This window comes from Scyliorhinus canicula, chromosome 5, assembly GCF_902713615.1.
Source record: "Scyliorhinus canicula chromosome 5, sScyCan1.1, whole genome shotgun sequence".
Classification (NCBI taxonomy): domain Eukaryota; kingdom Metazoa; phylum Chordata; class Chondrichthyes; order Carcharhiniformes; family Scyliorhinidae; genus Scyliorhinus; species Scyliorhinus canicula.
Window position 1 is genome coordinate 181810443 of NC_052150.1, and position 21212 is coordinate 181831654.

The following is a 21212-nucleotide window of genomic DNA, read 5'->3' on the forward strand; positions in this document are numbered from 1 at the left end:
GGATATGGCACCAGGGGTGGTAGCTGGCTGGGGGACATGTATGTCTTTTTCCAGCTGGGGAAGATTAAGTTTGAGTTGAGGGGGTCAGAAGAATGTTTAGAGGTGCAGTGGAGGCCATTCATGACTTTATTTGAGGACTTGTTTGTTGCAGGGGGCAGGGGGACAGAGAATAAAAGGGAAACACCTGTACAAACTGCTGACTAGGCTTTGATGGACTCTGTATTTGTGTATTTGTTGATGTTGTGTATGTTTGGAATAAAATATATATATTTTTGAAAAACTATGACAAAGTTTCTCTTGTATCTTGTGACCAAGTTGGCTTCCTTATACCTTCTGAAGAAAAATCATGTATGGGCCTGGGGCCAGCCACAGGAAACAGTTTTCCGGCAGGTGAAGGAGCAGTTGTCATCTTCCGGGTTACTGGCCCATTACGATCCTGCCAAACCATGGCGATGTTTCCCCCTATGGTATCGGGGCCGTCCTGTCCCACCAGATGCAAAATGGGAGAGAACGGCTGATCGCCTTCGCCTCCAGTACAATGGCTGCAGCGGAAAGGAAGCACATGCAGATTAATAAGGGAGGTCTGGTGGTGGTCTTCGCAGTGAAACATTTTCACCAATACATCTACAACCGCCACTTGACACTCATTATTGATCATAAGCTTTTGTTTGGGCTTTCCAAGGAGGATAAGGCAATTCCGTCCTTTGCTTCCGCGAATCCAGCTCTGGAACTTGTTATTCACTGCCTGTGAATATTCTATTGAACATAGGCCGGGGACACAAATTGCAAATGCCGACACACTGAGTCTTTGTTGACTGGCCCCTTATCGACCCCCAGGAAGCTTGAAATAGTCTAAATTTCATGAACTCTTGACCTGTCATGGTGTCGCAGATCCGTTGAGTGGACCAAGGAAAATCCGGTCCTACCCGAAGTTTAGCACATGTTCTTATACAGTGGACAGCATCAACAACTCTCAGGCAAGTTAAAGGCATTTCCCTCCAAGCTGTCTGAGTTCAGTTTGGAGGATGGTATCCTGTTGTGGGTATGCATGTAGTCATCCCAGACAAGGGACTGGAGTTGATCATAAAAGCCTCTACAACGGTCATCCACGCGTGTCCAAGATGAAAATGCTGGCACGCAATTAGAAGCATTGAATCCCTACCGAGCAGAAGGAGGCCATTCAGCCCATCAGGTCTGCACCAACCCTCTGAAAGAGCACCCTACCTCGGCCCAATTCCCCACCCTATCCCGGTAGCCCCACCTGCCGACAATTTAGCATATCCAAATCATCAAACTTGCACATCTTTGTACTCGAAACAAACCCATGCTGACACAGGGAGAATGTGCAAACTCTACACAGTCACCTGAAGTCAGAATTGAACCCGGGTCTCTGCCGCTGTGATGCAGCAGTGCTAATCACTGTGCCACCAATGTGCCATTGTGCCGCCCCTGGTGGCCGGTCCTCAATGAGTTGAGAAGATGGCCAGCAATGCTCCGTATGGCGGCCAAGCCATGCCCCTGTATCAGTGGAAATGACCAGGCCCCTTATCGACCCCCAGGAAGGTTGAAATAGTCTAAATTTCATGAACTCTTGACCTGTCATGGTGTCGCAGATCCGTTGAGTGGACCAAGAAAAATCCGATCCTATCCGAAGTTCTGCACATGTTCCTATACAGTGGACAGCATCAACAACTCTCAGGCAAGTTAAAGGCAGTTTGCATGCCGACTTTGCCAGCTGGTCTGTTTCAGGGGTCCATGTTCCTCTTGTTGAGGCTTGAAGTGCACAAGATGGCGGGAACCACTTCCTGGGTGAATATTGAGAAGTTACATTTACTGTTTTGCACACACGGCCTCCCTGAAGTACTTGTTTCTGATAATGGCACCCGTTTCACAAGTGAGGAGTTCTCTGGGTTTTTGCAGGCAAATGGGGTGTGGCATATTCGTACTGCCACATACCACCGGCTTCTAATGGTCTGGCGGAGCGAGCAGTGCTAACATTTAAATGGGTCCTCAAGAAACATTCTTCAAGTTTGTTTTGCTACAGAACCATCAGGACACAGTGACTGGGGTAAACACTGCGGAATTGCTGATAGACCGAAGACTTTGTCACCGCCTTGGCATGGGTTTTCCAAACATAGGTGCAAAGTGCGCCACAATCAGGAGGAGCAAGGGCGTTGCCCCATTCGATGTCAACCATCCAGAAACTTTGTACCAGGTGACTCGGTGTTTGTTCAAAACTTCTCTGACAGCGCCCAGTGGATCTCCAGACAGGGCCAGTTTCTTACCAGGTGCAAGCCCAGGATCATGCTGTGAGAAAGCACCTTGACCATATTGGGTCCACTTTTTCGGAAAAATCCTCATCCTTGGAAACCTCTTCTACAACCGTACCTGCTGCCTGACCAGGCCAGGCAAAACTCCAAGAGGGTCAAGATGTTGAGTTGGCTGAGGCCAGCAACTCAGACTGGGAGATGAAGACACAGGAGGTCTCCGATTAGGAACCCTCAATGCACAACCTCGGGAATTGCAGCCGCCACGTGATTCCTGTCGGAATCGGTGTTGCCCTATCCAGCACCTTGGGTGCAAAATGCCCAGTCAGATGCCAAGACGGTCTGACGCCCTCCTTGCCACGGTCTTCAGAGGATTCTTTGGACTTTGTGGGGGAGGGATGTTACAACTCACATGGGTCTTGTGGGGTATCGTAGAATCATAGAATTTACAGTGCAGATGGAGGCCATTTGGCTCATCGAGTCTGCACCGTCCCTTACAAAGAGCACCCTACTGAAGCCCACATATCTACCCTATACCCATAACCCAGTAATTTCCACTTAAAATTTTTTGGACACTAAGGTCAATTTAGCACGGCCAATACACCTAACCCACACATCTTTGAACTGTGGGAGGAAGCTTGAGCACCCGGAGGAAACCCACGCAGACACGGGGAGAACGTGAAGACTCTGCACAGACATGACCCAGCTGGGAATCAAAACTGGAACCGTGGAGCTGTGAAGCAACTGTGCTAACCACTATGCTACCATGCTGCCCTAAAAACTGTCTTCCTGAACATGGTCAAAGGGGTAGGGGTGATTAATTACCCTGTGGATCTTGCAGAATACGAGCTCCCCTGATAACGGGTTGGGGGACTGTTAACAATCTCTGGCTATGTATAAGTGGAGTCGGCCAGTAAAACACCGACTAGAGAAGACCCAGTAGGGAACTATTTGAGCTGTATATAATAGTTATTGTAAAATAATGTCAGGTTTTTTTTCCGACCTACTCGTTATGGATTCTTTGTTGCGCTTATAAAGTTAACCAACGACCAAACTGATGCACTGTCAATTACATGAGAATAGTGGACCAATCGAGGCTCTATTGAGCAAGATGTTGTGCCTCCTATAGATGGAACCAGAATGGCTGCAGCACAGAGGAGCACACACATTTATATGCCGCCTACTGGGCAGAGCCAGCAGGCAGGGATTTACCCTTGTACCTCCAATATACAGGCAGTGCCATAATGCAAATATTATGCCACTAGTGGTGACTACCACATTCACCCCCTGTTAAAAAAAAGAGTCCGGCGGGGGTGGTGGAACATTACAAGTTTAGTCTGTCTGGGGCCTTGACCCTCCTCTGCGATTGCCTCAGTCCTTGTGGTGATGTGGGCGCCGACGTGGTCACCTGCGACTCCGGGAGCGTGTTGTCCTCTTCTTCATCACCTCTGAGTGGAACCAGTGGGAGGACGGATCCTGCTAGGGTGGGGGCTGCGGTGAGGTTCGCTGGAGGGAGGATGAGTGGTGCAGGGGTGAATGAGGCAACCGGGGGTGGGGAGGGAGGGGGGGCGCTGTCAGGTCGGGGATAGTGGGTGGGGACCCAGCGGGTGCCAGGTCCCGGAGGGAGACTGTGTCTTGGCGCCCGTCGGAGTGTGCCAAGTAGCGTACTGCGGGTTTGCATGTAAGAGGTGGAATTTTTCGACCAAGGGATCCGACTCATGGGTCTGCACGTGCTTCCGGAGGAGGACGGGTCCAGGAACTGTCAGCCATGTTGGGAGCGAGACCCTGGAGATGCATTTCCTGGGGAAGGCAGCCATGTTCGTGCGGGGTCTCGTTAGTCGCAGTGCAGAGGAGCGAACGGATGGAGTGGAGTGTGTCGCAGAGGAACTCCTGCCAGCGGGAGACCGGAAGATTTTTAGACCGCAGGGCCAGCAGGACGGTCCCTCTCCACCTGCCCGTTTCCCTGGGGGTTGTAGCTGGTTGTCCTGCTCGAGGCGATGCCCTTGCTGAGCAGAAACTGACGCAGCTCATCGCTCATGAAAGAGGATCCCCGATCACTGTGGATATAGGTGGGGAAAGCGAACAGAGTGAAAATGCTGTGCAGGGCTTTGATTACCGTGGCAGAAGTCTTATCAGAGCATGGGATGGCGAAAAGGGAACTCATCAATCACATTCAGAAAGTACATGTTGCAGTCGGTGGAGGGGAGGGGCCCTTTGAAATCCATGCTGAGGCATTCAAAGGGGTGGGAGGCCTTCACCAGGTGCGCTCTATCTGGCCGGGAGAAGTGCGGCTTGCACTTTGCGCAGACTTGGCAGTCTCTGGTGACGGTTCTGAACTCCTCCATGGAGTAGGGCAGGTTGCGGGCCTTGATAAAATGGAAGAACCGGTGACCCTCGGGTGGCAGAGGTCATAGTGGAGAGCCCGGAGTCGGTCCACTTGTGCGCTGCCACATGTACCGCGGGATAGAACATCAGGGAGCTCGTTGAGCTTCCCCGGGCGATTCAAAATCTCGTAATTATAGGTGGAGAGCGCGATCCTCCACCTCATGATCTTGTCATTTTTGATCTTGCCCCACTGTGTATTATTAAACATAAAGGCAACCGACCGTTGGTCAGTGAGGAGAGTGAATTTCCTGCCGGCCAGGTAATGCCTCCAATGTCGCACAGCTTCTACTGTGGCTTGGGCCTCATTTTCGACAGAGGAGTGCCGGATTTCGGAGGCGTGGAGGGTGCGGGAAAAGAAGGCCACGGGCCTGCCCGCCTGGTTCAGGGTGGTGGCCAGAGCTACGTCCAATGCATCGCTCTCCACCTGAAAAGGGAGGGACTCTTCGACCGCGTGCATCGTGGCCTTGGCGATGCCTGCCTTGATGCAGTTGAAGGCCTGGCTTGCCTCAGCCGCCAGGGGGAAAACTGTGGACTGAATGAGTGGGCAGTCCTTGTCCGCATAATTAGGGACCCACTGGGCGTAATAGGAGAAAAACCCCAGGCATTGTTTCAAGGCCTTGGGGCAGTGGGGGAGACGGAGTTCCAGGAGGGGGCGCATGCAGTTGGGATCGGGCCCTAGAACTCCATTTTGCACGACATAGCCAAGGATGGCTAAGCGGTTGGTGCTGAAAACGCATTTCTACTTATTGTCTGTGAGATTAAGGAGTTTGGCGGTCTGGAGGAATTTTTGGGGGTTTGCATCGTAGTCCTGTTGATCGTAGCCACAGATGGTGATGTTATCTAGGTACGTGAATGTGGCCCGCAGCCTGTACTGATCAACCATTCGGTACATCTCTCGCTGGAAGACCGAGATCCCATTAGTGAGGCCGAAGGGAATCCTAAGGAAGTGATAAAGGTGGCCATCTGCTTCGAATGCAGTGCATTGGCGGTCCTCCGGGCGGATAGGGAGCTGGTGGTAGGCGGACTTCAAGTCCACTGTGGAAAAGACACGATACTGCACAATCTGATTGACCATGTCAGATATGCGTGGGAGGGGTTACGCGTCGAACTGCGTGTACCGATTAATGGTCTGACTGTAGACAATGACCATCCTGTACTTCTCCCCAGTCTTCACCACCATCACTTGAACTCTCCAGGGGCTGTTTCTGGCCTCAATGACCCCTTCCCGCAGAAGCCGTTGGACCTTTGACCTGATGAAGGTCCTGTCCTGGGCACTGTACCGTCTGCTGCTGATGGCGACGGGTTTGCAATCCGTGGTGAGGTTCACAAACAGGGAAGGTGGATAGACATTAAGGGTTGTGAGGCCGCAGACAGTGAGGGGGGTAGGGGTCCGCCGAATTTTAAAGTTAGGCTTTGGTGATGGCACTGAAAATCCAGGCTGAGTAACAGGGCAGCGCAGAGGTGGGGGAGGATGTAGAGCCGGAAGTTGCTGAATACGCCTTGGACGGTGAGGGTCGCGATGCAATACCCTCGGATTTCCACGGAATGGGATCCGGAGGCCAGGGAGATTTACTAGGTGATGGGGTGTCCCGGGTGGGAGCAGCGCCTTACCGTAGTGGGGTGGATGAAGCTCTCGGTGCTCCCGGAGGCAAAGTGGCAGGTCGTCTCGTGCCCATCGATCTTCACTGTCGTCGTAGCGGTCGCGAGGTTGCGGGGCTGAGACTGATCCAGGGTGATAGAGGCGAGCTGCGGCAGATGCTGGGAGGTCCCGGGCTGGTCAGCGGTTGCAAAGGTAGCAGCAGGTGATGAACGGCCAGGCGAGCAGGGGTCCTGAGGCGCCGTCCAAAATGGCGCTGAAAATGGCGGCGCCCATGGCAGGCAGCATCAAAGATGCCGGGACGCACGTTGCCTATGGAGGGGAATATGGTGGCACCCCTGGGTTGCATGTGTGGGGGTGTAAGAACTCCGGGCCTGGAAACAGCGGTGACCTACCAGGCCTGGCAAACAGCAGCGAAGTGTCCTTTCTTCCCACACCCGTTGCAGGTCGCCCTCTGCGCCGGGCAGCGCTGCCTGGGGTGTTTGTTTTGCCCGAAAAAATAACACTTGGGCCCCCCAGAGTTGGCTGGATGCCGCACTGCGCAGGCTTGCGGTGAGCTGGAGTCGGCAGCTGGTGGGGCCCATGATGACCACAAGGGTGCCGCACAGTCGGGGCGTAGGACTGAACATTATGGGAGGCCACTTCTAACGAATTAGCGAGCTGCCTAGTTCCCGCAAAATCAAGCGTACCCCCTTCCAGTAGCCGCTGCCGGATTTATGCAGACTTCATGCCCGTGACGTAAGCGTCTCTAATTAAAAGTTTGGTGTGCTGGACTGCCGAAACTGCCTGGCAATCACAATTCCTACCTAGGATGTACAGGGCATGCCAGAAATCGTCCAGAGACTCCTCGGGGAGTTTCTGTCTTGTGGCCAGGAGGTGCCTGGCGTATACTTCATTCACTGGTTGAACGTAATGTCCCTTCAGGAGCACCATTGCTTCGGAGTAGGTGGGCGCATCCCGGATGAGGGGAAAAATGTCAGGGCTCACCCGTGAATAGAGGATTGGAGCTTCTGCGAGTCCGAGGGTTCTTCAGCGGCTGTTCTGAGGTAGCTTTCGAAGCAGGCTAGCCAGTGGACAAAGGTGGACGTTGCGTTGGCTGCTTGAGGGCTTGCTCAACAAATTGATACACCGTCAATTACAACAAAGACGAGAATAGTGGAACAATTGAGGCTTTATTGAGCAAAGATGTTGTGCGTCTGTAGCTGGAACCAGAATGGCTGCAGCACAGAAGAGCACACACATTTATACGCCGCCTACTGGCAGGGATTTACTCTTGTACCTCTAATATATGGGCAGTGCCGTAGTACATATAATATGCCACTAGTTGTGACTACCACACAAACAAAAATATATTGGTTAGATTTTAGTTTTTTGCAAAGGTGACAAAGGTTATTGCTTTTGACCTGATTTGGTTACATTTATTTGCCATGCAAATTGATTGTACCAGATTTCTGATTTATTTTCCTTTGGAAGGTAAGGCATACCCAACAGTTTGTCTTGAATGTATAATTTGATCCTATCTGCTGCAGAGTAATTTGATGTTCTCTCTAATGTGTAATTTGATCCAGCCTTTTATCAGACAGATAAGCAAGTCTCGGAGCTGTTGTGGTTGTGCTGTCTGGTTCAGGTCATGTGAAAACAATGAGATGGTAGAATGTACAAAATGGAGCAGTGTTCAGTTTTGTGAAGATTTCTATGATCTAGTGACTTGCAATTGTGATTATAGTCACTCTTGGTTGCTGAACTAAAAGACTTTATGCTATAATTAGGGGATTGGTTAATTATTTGGAGCTTTGTTCTTTTCCCCCAAAGTGATGAAAAATTCTGTAACTCAGAGTAAATTGTCCAAGTTCAGGATAACAGTTTTAGGCTGTTAAAAACTGCAAACAATCAATGGCCTCAAGAGCTCAGTAGTGCTAATGTAACAGGAAGCAAGACTGGATTTGCGAGTCAATAAATCAATGGGTTCTCTTGTGTTTTCTATATCAGAGATAGACAGAGATAACAAACTCAAACTTCTACATGTGCAACAGGAATTTTATTCAATGCTTTGAAATTTCGGCTCTCATATTTACAGCTGCATAAACTGTGAAACACTCTTGTTTCTTTTCTTAGTAACTAATATAGTGCTGAGAAGATTAAACAAATACACATAATCAAACACCGAGCAACTGGATGTGTATGTATGTGGGGTATGAGTCTGTGCGTGTGTTACATGGGTCCTCCCTGTTTATTCCATTATCTACTCTTTTATTTTTGCTGTTACATTTTTCATCCATGGATGATTAATGGACATGTATCTTTAAAGCAAGCAGCCTGTCTATTTAATCCAAGCAAAATAATCCAGAAGCAGAAGAGATCACTGCGAATTGTTGCTGGTTTAAATGGGAGTTGCCGACTGACCAGCACCTCTGAGAAAGGTGGACTGGGATGCAGTTCAGTTGATTTGGCTGGTGGCCAATGAATTGGCACAAAGTGCTGTGTTCTGCCCGGTAACAGGCGATGATTGGATCTTATCCCACTGAAATGGTTCTTAGAGACCTGAAGGTTTCAGTTTAAATTACAGCAGCACGGATAAAAAAGGTCAAGCTAATCCTCTCCAGAAAAATCCAGCTAACTCTCTCCACAAAGCCTGCTCTGAGGACTGCCATTCTCTCCAGTAGTCGGTAGGTGCTGTGTTCCTGAAATGACAGAGACCTGAAGACATACCACAAACTGAAAGCAAAGTTTTATGAAACAAAGACTCTGTCTCTTCAGGAATGTTGTGAGCACTTTATTTCTAAGCTACAGAGAAGACCAGTACAGGCTGGAAAGCAAAGACTTTAATTTGCAAGCTCACTGTAAAGAAAGCGTGATAAAAAACAATCATCTGAAAGAAACTCTTTTCCTTTCACCTACCATTTTTACCACTTTTCACCCCTCTATGTTGGTCCACTGTGTGTGTGTGCATGGGGTAGGGGGCAAGTTAAAGTGGGAGTTAGGTATTAGTTAAATATTAACCAATTGTATCTGCTGCGCACTTCATTATAGTTCTTGTTATAGATAAATAAGAATTGTGTTTACATTAGGGGAGCATGGTAGCACAATGGTTAGCACAGTTGCTTCACAGCTCCAGAGTCCAGGTTCAATTCCTGGCTTGGGTCACTGTCTGTGCGGGTCAGCATGTTTTCTCCCTGTCTGTGTGGGTTTCCTCCGGGTGCTCTGGTTTCCTCCCACAGTCCAAAGATGTGGAGGTTAGGTAGATTGGCCATGCTATGTTTCCCTTAGGTCCAAAAAAGTTTAGGTGGGGTTACTGGCTTACGGGGATAGGGTGGAGGTGTGGGCTTAGGTAGGGTGCTCTTTCCAAGGGCCGGTGCATACTCGATGGGCCGAATGGTCTCCTTCTACACTGTAAATTCTATGATCTATTTGCAAACTTGCTGACTATAATTATCGGACAGCCAAGGAAAAAGATCCCTGTCTGGAAGCTAGACAGCAGTCCAGACAGAGGCAGTTAAAAAATTTACTGTTGTAACACTCACCTGGAAGCACCACGTGACTATTCCTGGAAGAAAATAAGCAGTGACCTGTTTAAATCCCTCGGATCCTTTGGCTCCAAGCCATTCATTAATTTCTCCTAGTGGGCTGTGATTGAAAGCTTTCTCAAAACAGCCGTGAGCCTTGCTTCATTCATCTTCCTTCATGGATAGAATCACAGAGCCTTTACAGCACAAAAGGAGGCACTTCAGCCCATCGAGTCTGCACTGGCTCTCCAAAGAGCATTTTACTTAATCTCACTCCCTGCTTTATCCCCGGAACATTCTACCTTATTTCTTCTCTGATTACAATCCAATTCCCTTTAGAATACCTCGATCAAACCTGCCTCCGCCTCCATTTCAGGAAGTTCATTCCAGACTCCTACTCCCTCTGAGTGATAAACGTTTTCTCACATTACTCCTACCCTGTTTGTCCATTAATGAATCTGTGTCGTTTAGTTCTTGATGTACACTTCAGAGCAAACGGTTTCTCAATCTTTAGCCTGTCTATATCCCTCAGGATCCCGGATACCTGTATCAAGTCTCTTCTCAGCCTTCTTTTCTACAAGGAAAACCGACCCAACATGAGTAACTCTGAGGTGCTGTATCTACAATGTTTACAACCATCAACCCTCAGGACTTCATATCACTCAAGGCTGAGCATCCATTAGCATCCTCCTGCTGGCGCGGGCGTGAACCCCGATCCCGCTGCCAGTGGGGGAATCAGAGCAAAGCATTCGGTTCAGCACCCGCCGTGAACATCAATTTCAGCTGGATGCTCAATTCACCACCCAATCAAGATCCACGTTGCATGCGTCGCGGTGCAGAAATTCCAGCCCACTTGTTGGCTCCATATATGTTACTTTGTCAATATTTGTATTACGAACCAACTACACTTATCATGCTCAACTTTGCCCACAAAGAATTTGTTCAAACTCCATTTTCATCTTTCAGGTGATTGTGAGATGGCTGTATGTGGGGGTGTGAGCTGTATCATTGAACCAAGAGTCAATGTAGCACTTAGCAAAGCAAAGATGATATCACCAGATGGAATGAGCAAGCCATTTTCCAGCAAAGGTAATGGGTACGGAAGGGGAGAAGGTTGTGGAATTCTTCTGTTGAAGACGCTTACAAAGGTAATGCATAATTATCACACATGTTTCTCTACATTTTTATCCAAAATATGCACTTAAATATTGATATTTATTCCAATATCTATCATTAAATTGCCATATCCATTAATCTTGTTAACAGGCTCATAAGGACCATGATCATATTTGGGGAGTAATAGTCCGTAGTGCAGTCAATCAGGATGGGAGGACAGTCACACCCATCACCAGACCCTCAAAAACACAACAAGAAGAGTTATTGAGAAGTATTTACCCCAGAAATGTTGACCCATCAGAGATTCACTACATGGAGGCTCATGGAACCGGAACACCAGCTGGTGATCCTACAGAAGCAGCCAGCATCTCAAATATCCTTGGGCAATCCAGGCATCCAGACCTACCTCCACTGATCATGGGTTCTGTCAAAGGAAACATTGGTCACACAGAGTCCGCTGCAGGAGCAGCAGGTTTAATTAAAGTGCTCCTAATGATGTATCATGGGAAAATTGTGCCATCACTCCACTACTCTGAGGGGAATTCAAGCATCAATGCAAAAGCTTTGAATCTACATATTCCTACCAGTGTGAAACAATGGAATGAAAGTTGGATGAAAGAGAAGATGGCAGGGGTCAATTCATTTGGTTTTGGGGGAACAAATGCTCATGTAGTAGTAAGGGAGTACCGGCAGGATTCTGTACATAACTGTGCACAAAAACCATTTGAGATATTTGTGCTTTCAGCTGCCTCCCAGAATTCAGTTCAGATGATGCTAAAAGACACAAGTCACCAAATAAAGGAAAGTGATGACATTGTGCTGCAGAACCTGGCATATACATCTGCCTGCAGAAGAAGCCACAAAAATAACAGATACAGAAAAGCATTTGTGGCATCTTCTCTCAGTCATCTGCAGCAGCAGCTTAAATCAGCCACAAATACTGAAGTAGCTCAGGGAAAGACAGGGGTAAAGCTAGTATTTGTATTTTGTGGCAATGGTGTTTTATATCGAGGTATGTGCAAACAACTTCTCCAAACAGAAGCAAAGTTCAGGTCACAAATTGAAGAGATAGAACGAATACTCAAACCATACACAAACACCAAATTGCTAGATTTAATTCGAGACGACTGTGCCGACTTCACAAAGCCAGACATCGCACAGCCAGTGCTGTTTGCCATTCAGATGGCAATTGTGTCTCTTTTGAAGTTTTGGGGAGTGCAGCCAGATGTTACCATTGGTCATTCTGTTGGGGAAGTTGCTGCAGCTCATTGTGCTGGGATACTTTCATTACAAGATGCTGTAAAGGTGCTTTACCACCGAAGTGTATTACAGTCGACAGTAACAGGAGGGAAAATGTTGGTGATTAGTAATTTACCCCTGTCAACAGTGTCAGAGAAACTTGATTCATATTCAGGTAGATTGTGCATTGCTGCATTCAATAGTCCTTCATCATGTACAGTGTCAGGTGACTCCGAAGCAGTAGACGAACTGCACACAGAATTGTCCAGTTCATTTGGTGACAGAAATGTATTCCTTCATATTTTAGATGTTCCGGCAGCATATCACAGTCACTTAATGGAACCAATTTTAAAACAGGTGGAAGAGAACATAGGCAACTTAGAAAAACATGAAACAGAGACCAAAGTAATTTCCACTGTTACTGGACAACTAGTTTCAAGGGGTGACTGTGTCACAGGGAAATATTGGGCCAGAAATATTCGCAATCCTGTTGCCTTTGAACAAGCTATAAGAACTGCTGTTGCAGAGGTGAAAAATGCTGTGTTTGTAGAAATAGGCCCAAGAAGGGCCTTACAAAGGTACATCAAAGAAATTGTAGGGCATGATGCTCTGGTTCTTCCCGCAGTACAGCCAGAGAGGGATTATGAAACACTGATTTCAGTTTTATCGAAACTATTTGAACTCGGGTACAATCCTAACTGGAAAAATATGTATGTAGAATGTGAGTCTGCTCCAACATTGTATCCTTTCTACAAATTCGATCGTACTAAGCTTCAGGTCAATTTTGAAGACTTTAGGCAAAGTAATGAAAACGTAGCATCTCCCACGCACCCCTTCCTCTGCAGTTCAAATAGAGATGGTAAGGAATTCAACTACAACCTAACACCAACAACAGTGCCATATATATCAGAGCACAAAAACAACAATGTCCCTATATTACCTGGCTCTGTTCATGTGGAGCTTGGCTTAGCATCGGCCCTGGCAAGTATTAAGCCAAAGATACCACTCAGTTTGTGTCAAATCAGTACTACTTTTTTGAATCCCTGTATTGTGCAACCAAACTCAACTGAGCTCAAGGTACAACTTAGCAAGGAAGGCAAAGTGACCAAGTTTGTTGTTTTTGCATCTTCTGCCACTTATGCAAAGGGAGAGGTTCGTCAAGTTCCGGAATGCATCGTTGAAGAAACTACTATCGCTCTGCAAAATATTTCAGAAAGGGTCAAGGAAAAGATAAAGGCGGAAGACATCTATGACGAGCTCTCCTCTTTAGGTTTCCAATATGGTTCAGTTTTCAGACAACTTGGGGATGTGTTCTATGGGGATGAATTAAAGGAAGCTATAACATGTATTAAGGTACCTGACGAGATTGTGCTGCAGATGCACGATTACCACATTCATCCAGTCATTTTAGATTATTATATGCAAATGACAGCTGTCGTAGCAATGAAAATGTCAAATTCTAGAGCAGGATTCCCGACATCCGTGGGGAGTTTGACAATATGCCGACCAATGCAGCAGGAAATGATGTTGTATATGAGGACATGTAAAAGTACTGCAGAATTCTATGAGGTCTCCGGGGGGTTTACAGATACAAAGGGAGCCCTCATTGCAGAACTAAAAAATGTCAGAATTACATTTCTTAGCAAACAAAATTCCGTAGAACTCAATGACTATTTTTACCAGAATAACTGGGAGGAAATAGTTCATCTTCCCAAAGGTATAGATCACCCTTCTGCCCCCAAATTGTTGGTCTTTGCAGATAACTGTGGAATTGCTGGCAGCCTTCAAAGGTACTTGCACAAGCAGTCCTCATATATTCCTTATCAAGAACCTAAGACATTGATGGGCACAGGAATTGCACAGGTTCTAAGGCAGCACAATATAAGTGATTTGAGCAGCTTTGATGAAGTGTTATTCATGTGGGGGATGCAAAATTTAACTGACCAGAACAGCAAAGCAATGGTGGCGCATATTAGCAGCTGCTGTGAGATTTACCGTCAAATCCTTCAACTAGTTCAAGGGGCAAATTCCACAAAGTCTATCAGAACAATCACATTCAGGATATCAGAAAACACAGCAGATCAGATCACGGCAGGCTTTGCGTTATGGGGCATGACCAGATCATGTGCCGCAGAACTACAAGAAGTTACTTTTCACCTGATTGACATCAGTTCTGCCATTGATGCAGATATTAGAGCATTGGCAAATGCAATTACCTTGCCTGACAATTATCCCGAAGTAATGATTAGGCGAGGAAAGCTGTATTCATCCCACATCACACGGACACCCAATAAAATATCTGATAATGTTCACAGCATGGTTCCTTACTCTGGTTTTGAAAATGTTAGTTTCCAAACATTGGATCCCTACAAAGTTGTAAATTTCCATGCAACACCACAGCAAGGGAAAGTGAATGAGCCAACAAAACAAACCGTGCATATTAAAATTGATAAAATTTGCATCCATTCATCAGATTACTTTCCAATCAGTGTATCAGAAATGAACTTTGGACGGACAATGTACTGGAACAAAACAATGACAGAGGGGCACAAACTACTTGCTCTAGACTTCAGTGGCACAGTTACAGCTGTTAGCAGTGATGTAAAGACATGTAAAATAGGAGATCACGTTGCTGTATGTTACCCAGTTGCAGCATTTTCTACAGTCACTCTTTCTGCATCTATTTGTTACAAAAGCAGTAAAATTCCAATGTTGAAGCAGACACCATGTGTTTCATACTTTGTACTCGCATGGGAAATACTGCATAACATTTTGCCTCGTGCTAAATATCACAAACGTTTGCTAATTGTTTCCATGGAGCCAGAATCATGTCTGACTAAAGTGCTGTCCTTGGCAGCCAATGGATTGGGGTGGAGAGTTCAGATTGAATCTCATGACTTTTCACCTGCCTTTACTCATTCTGATGCATTGATCTTCCTGCCCCCTATTAATACATCTTTAGTTGCAACATCTGTCAGCAGCTCTTCTGCTAAACATGTTGTTGTTCTCTTTGACAACAACCAGGCGTTTCATACTTCGCAAAACTATGAAAAGGACAATGTTTCTGTTCACGTTTTGCAGGTAGCTAACATATTTCAGAAGGGATATCTTACAAAATCTGCGCGTGATATTTACAAGTGGATGAGATCAATGCATTTAGAAAGAAAACGGCTTGATTTGCCAAAAGTTGATTTTCAGCAAGTGATCTCTGATGTGGATGAATGCAGGGCAGAATCATACTTTACCTGCAAAGCTGTTTCAATTGTTGACCTGAAGAGCACGCAGGTACCAAATAGTAGGATGTCACAGATACAAGTATATCACAGCCAAAAGCAACTTTTCAGAAGTGATGCTGCATATATAGTGACAGGGGGACTTACAGGGCTTGGCTTTCACACAGTAAATTTCATTGCCAAGCATGGTGGGGGACATGTCATTGTTCTGTCAAGAAGCACTCCATCTAATGAGAAGCAGGAAGAATTTAGAAATCTCTGGAATCAGTTTGGGACCAGGGTAACTAGCATGACCTGTGACATTTCAGTGCTGTCGGATGTTGAGAAAGCCATCAATGCCTTTCATGATATTTTTCCAAAGATTGTAATCAAAGGAGTTTTTCACAGTGCTGTTGTATTACATGATGGCCTTCTTCAGAGTCTAAATCAAACATTGTTTGAAAAAGTTCTGAATCCCAAAATTGCAGGTGTTCTGAATCTTCACTATACAACACAGTCCCTCCAGTTGGACTACTTTGTATGTTACTCCTCAATCGCATCATTTAGCGGGAATTCTGCCCAGTCAAGCTATTCTGCAGCAAACTCATTTCTTGATTTCTTTGTCCACTATAGGAGAAACCAAGGGCTTGTAGGGCAATCTTTAAACTGGGGTGCATTGAACCTTGGTCTGTTACTCAATAAGGACAGTACCCAAAGGTTTCTGGAATCGAAAGGGATAATGACACTGGAAGTTTCAGAAATTTCTGAATGCCTTGAACACTGCTTGGTGTTGAACAATCCACAACAAGCTGTCTGTAAATTCAATTTCTCGAATTTATATCAGAATGATGTCTCTCAAAATCAATTTCTCAAAGCACGATTCCTTTCACTTGTACAGGATGAAATCAGTAAAATACAGCTCATCCAACAGCAGGTTTTAGCTAGTAATTCAGCAATGACACCTGAGCAGTATGTCATTGCATTGTTGTCTGAAGTCAGTAATACTGACCCTGCAGAGTTTACAAAAGAATCCTATCTTTCCAGTTTTGGCCTTGATTCCATGCTAAGTATGACAGTGCAGAATCGTATTTATCAGGAAAAAAACATCAACTTGCCACTCGTAACGTTTCTTGATCCAATGACAACAGTACATACTGTTGTGTCACTGCTGGTAGAGAAAACTGCTAATCAACCACACTTTGTCAAACCAGCTCTGCCACAGAACACATCTTTGAGCGATTCACTTGAAGAATACACCCAGTTGTAAAATAATTACTGTTAGCTGTTCTGATGAGGAGAATATAGTTATGCTTTTCCAGCTAACCCCAAACAGTTAGACACAGCGTCTAGATTCTGAATCCTATATTACTCAAGTAATGATCTGGACATTAGTTCACGGTTAAATATAAATATTTTAACAAAGACATTTGCAGAAGTTTGCCATGGTGAGAAATTCTTGGAAACCTCAGATTCTGAGAGTTAGTAAGGACTTGCTGGCTTGTTGCTTATTAGGAGGTGATTAATTGGTGACATGGTAGATCAGCTATATTCTTTTTAATGAGCTTCTTTTATTGTTTTCTTTCTATATTGGAGGAAATGCTCTCAACTAATGTGGACTGTGCAGTAAATCATTCACCTGCTGTGCCTGTGAATAAGTATGATTGCTTGGAATGATAGTATATTTCAAATATTTGCTATTAGGATATTCCAACCTGTAAATAATGAAATGCACAATATGTTTTTTAACACTATTCATCACTTGGGAATATTTTCACTAAATGTTCAGACTTTGTTTGATTGTTGCTCTGGAATTCTAGCTGAACATGTTATAATTTTCTTAATTAAAGGGCTAAGTTGAACTATTTTTTATTTATGGTGTACATGGATGTAACTGTTAATATTCTTGTCAAACTATAGTGCAATAAAACGTTTGACTATTGGAAATACAACTGAATTCTAATACAGTCTTATGATTATTCAGTTAAGGCCAGAATTAGATGGGTTTGAAGGCGGCTTGGTTGTGAAACAGATTTCTCACAGCGAAAACCCCCGCCCAACCCAAACCCACCTGTTCCCTCAGTTAAAATTCAGTCCTTAGTCTCTGTGCCACAATGTAAAACGTTGCACTTCCATCCGGGCTGGTAGAAGAAGCTTCCAGTCAAAGCAGACAGCTGATTAAATTACAATATGTTAACAACATAAAAGTGCCACTTTAACCCTTTCCAAATCTTCTCCTAAACTCAATGTCATGTCAATGACAACAAAAAGCAATCTCCACCACCCATAAATCCAAGGCATTTAACAGCACAGATAAGTGCTGTTGGAAACACCTAAATAGCAGCATTTTATACTTAATGTGAGGGAACATGAGGGAATGCATGTCAGAATGATATCAGGTTGAAAAGTTAGAATGGCCGCACTTGGCAGAATGTTAACATGGCACCAGATTATCTGAAACGAGGAGGTTGGGAGCCTGGGTAGGAAACACCTAGTGGGGGTGGTGGGTATTGTCGTCAATGAGGAGCCCCGGAAAGGAAAGTCAAACAAAGTTTTTTTTCCTACTTACAGTTACCAAACACAGCAATAAAGCAACACTCCAAGTCCCAGCCGGGACCATCCAAAGATGCCAACTCCCTCTTGGGCCGGCATTTTTAAAATCTCTGGGAATTAACGAGCCGCACTGTTGGGCCTCCGTTCCTCAGCGGGTGAGCTTGTATTCCACAAGTCCCACAGGGAAATCGATTGGGTTCTCCCATGGGTTTTGTGGCGGTTATAATGAGGGGGGAGAGCGCGGCAACCAGGGGTCTCAGGATTGAATCAAAGGCCTCATTGGGGGAGGGGGTTCTGCGGTGGAACCAGAGGTTTCAGGGTGGGAGGTGCATTTGTGGCTCTTTGAAGGGATCTGTGGTCTGGGCGTGGGAGGGAAAGAGGTCAGATTGAATTGGAGGTCTCGGTGTCATAGGACTGGTGGGAAAAAGGCCACATGGTGAAAGTAGTTTTACCCGATTTCAGAAATCACTCTGGCAGACCCTCTGGATCCAGAAAGTAGATGTAAAGACACAATTGCTGTCTCTACCAAACTTTTGTTCTGGCTTCCATAGTTGAAGTTAAAATGCTAAATAACTATGAGGCTCCCAACTCATCTACTTGCAATGGGTTAGTTGCAACTCATTGGCCCTCCTCAGTTGAAGCTAGAAGTGGGTGGATTAGAAGCGGGTTTGGGTTGGTAATCTGATTGTAAAGAGTTTAACCCCAGTGTACCCCACTGCCTCCCTCCTGATCCAAATACACCCATTCATTTCGGATAAATCTCCCTCTCTGGTGTCAGTAAAAATTACCAGAACATTTTTTGTTCTGGTTAAAACCAAACTTGTTCATTCATGTCCCTGAGAGAAGTGTGATGGGCCAGGGTTTAGAAAACTCCAAACTATATCATGGTGTTCACCTGACCTACAACTGTTTATCGATTTTGGTTACGATGAGCACAAGGGCCTGTCTTTCAGGTGTTATTCAACAGAAGCCTTCAGCACTTTTAATCAAAAACAAACTTTATTCTACAAATTCAATTAACATTTTTATAAACACACAGTATTTTTATCAACTACCAACATAAATACCCGCACAGCAGCAGTACTCTATGTATAACCCTTAATATGTCCCTCTTTAAGCTGTTTCAATTTAATAACCAGTTCCCATAAACCAGAAAACCCTTTTTGAAGGTGTGGCCCAGCACATCGCTCTCAGGACCTGATATGGATGCTGCTGTTTCCTTTCCATACAGCAAGTTTGAATTTCTTCCAGAAAACAGTTATTTATTTTCAAGTTATCAAGCAGTCTGGAAACAGCTTTTAAAATGCAGATAGAGAAAACAACCTTCTTTCAACCTGTGCAGAACAAAACCAGTTCAAACTCAAAGTGAAAGTACAACCAAATCCCTGAGCTACAGCCCAGCTCCACCCACACTATGACATCACTGAAGCCATGTGATAAGACAAAAACATTTCATAAAGGGACACTCCCATGACAGAAGTAAATCTGCTGTCCTTGACACTCTGGCCAAAATGTGCAAGTTACTCAGTTGTATCAAACAGCTTAAAAGTGGTGAAATAATGGATAGAGTAACATGACGTGGAAATGGAATTGCCCTGCGCCCGGAATATTCAGCCTGATGACGTAAGGTCAGGTTCCTGATCATCATGCTGGTAAGCAATAATACAATGGGTGGCCGCCCCTCAAAATTGAGATCCTTTCTGCCATTTTACAATTGTCAATTGAGGAATAATTTAACTCAATAGCAGTCGACTACAATAATACTCAGCATGGAAAAAAGGCCATGGTTGCTTATCTGGGTGGGTTTAAAGGCTGCAGTCAGTCAGTGTGTGATTTCAGTGTCAGTGTGTGAACCTGCTGTGAGGTTTGTGATTTGTTCTTCTGGAAAGGTGAGAATGCACTGCCATCGAGAAAAAGGTTTTAATTCTGGTTTTCTCTGGACTTATTGTTTTATCTGCACTGCAGCGTTTGTGTTTTGGGCAACATGGGGATTGTGATCTCTGGGGGAGGCAGATACTCTCGTGAGCAGGAGAGGAAGAAAAGAAGTGGGAAGACACCAGGTGGTCAGTGGCATGAGGCACAAGAACTGCATGAGGCATGAGGGTGCCTGACCTGCACAGGAGCAAAGTGCTGCTGAGGGTGGGATGCTGCAGCTACAGAGATGTGAAGGAGGAATTATTAACCCGCCTGTGTATGCAGGGTGAGAATGACGGGCAAGGATTTCCAGTTCCTCCCACTCCGACACCAGAAATTCACACCCACGATCAACAGACCTTTCAATGGTCCATAACATTTTCCCTTCCACCCACGGTGATTCCCTGAGACCACGGCGCCCACCCACCCCAGATTCTTCAGAAAGATGTAAACCACTTAGCAGATAATTGGTCAATTAGACATTAATCACTTACTCCAAATTAATTATTTCCCTGACACAGCACGGTTCCAATGTATGCTATCCCATGGACAAACTCTTTGCATCATGTCCAGTCTAGCCGTATTATTGCTACGAGTTAAGAGTGGAAGAGTGATGAGGTCCTGCAGAAGGAGTTCAGGGAGTTAGGCAGTAAGCTAAAAAACAAGACCTCTAGGGTTGCAATCTCAGGATTACCCCTGTGCCACGTGCTAGTGAGTCTAGAACTAGGAGGATTAAACAGTTAAATACTTGGCTAAACTGCTGGGCCAGGATTCTCCCCTCTGGGGACAAAGTCACCGTGCCGGTGGGAAAACCGGCGCTACCCACTCCGGCATCAACGGCCACCCAAACTGAGGAATTCTCACGTTTCTAGGGGGCAAGGTGGATGCCGGAGGAATTGGCGCCGCTCCAGCCGGTGCCGAAGGAATGGCACGTGTTTGTGCATGCGCGGAATGGCCGGCGTGATCTCACGCATACGCAGACCGGCCAGTGTATTTTTGCGCACACGCGGGGGTTCTCTTCTCCGCGCTGGCCCTCGGGCAATATGGCGGAGCATTACAGGGGCACGGCGCAGAAGGAAGAAGTGCCCTCATGGAACAAGCCCACCCGCAGATCGGGCCAGACCACCATGGCCCCCCCACACCCCCCACCCCCCCGGGGTCAGATCCCCCCCGCGCTCCCCCGAGGACCTCCTACGTATACTCAACTGCCAGATCCCACCGTGTGGGACCTGAGTAACCGGTAGGACTGGCCAAAAATGGACGGCCGCTCTGCCCATCGGGGCCCGGAGAATCGGCGGGAGGGCTGCTGCCAACGGCCCTAGAAGCGGCACCAGAAAATACGGCAGCTGGCGTCGGGGAGACGCGGCAGGATTCGCGCCTACCCCCACGGATTCTCCAACCAAGGCAGGGGGTCGGGGAATCCCGCCCG

General features: G+C 46.2%; 1 protein-coding gene across 1 annotated transcript in view; it reads left to right on the forward strand.

Moving 5' to 3' along the window:
• The window catches only part of LOC119966469 (mycocerosic acid synthase-like polyketide synthase), a 39517-nt gene extending 22352 nt beyond the window's left edge, over nt 1-17165 (forward strand). The window contains exons 5-6 of the mRNA XM_038798200.1: nt 10719-10900; nt 11019-17165. Of these exons, the coding sequence (XP_038654128.1) occupies nt 10719-10900; nt 11019-16586 (5750 nt within the window). The 3' untranslated portion in view covers nt 16587-17165. The remainder of the gene's footprint in view (nt 1-10718; nt 10901-11018) is intronic.
• The last annotated feature ends 4047 nt before the right edge of the window (nt 17166-21212 follow it).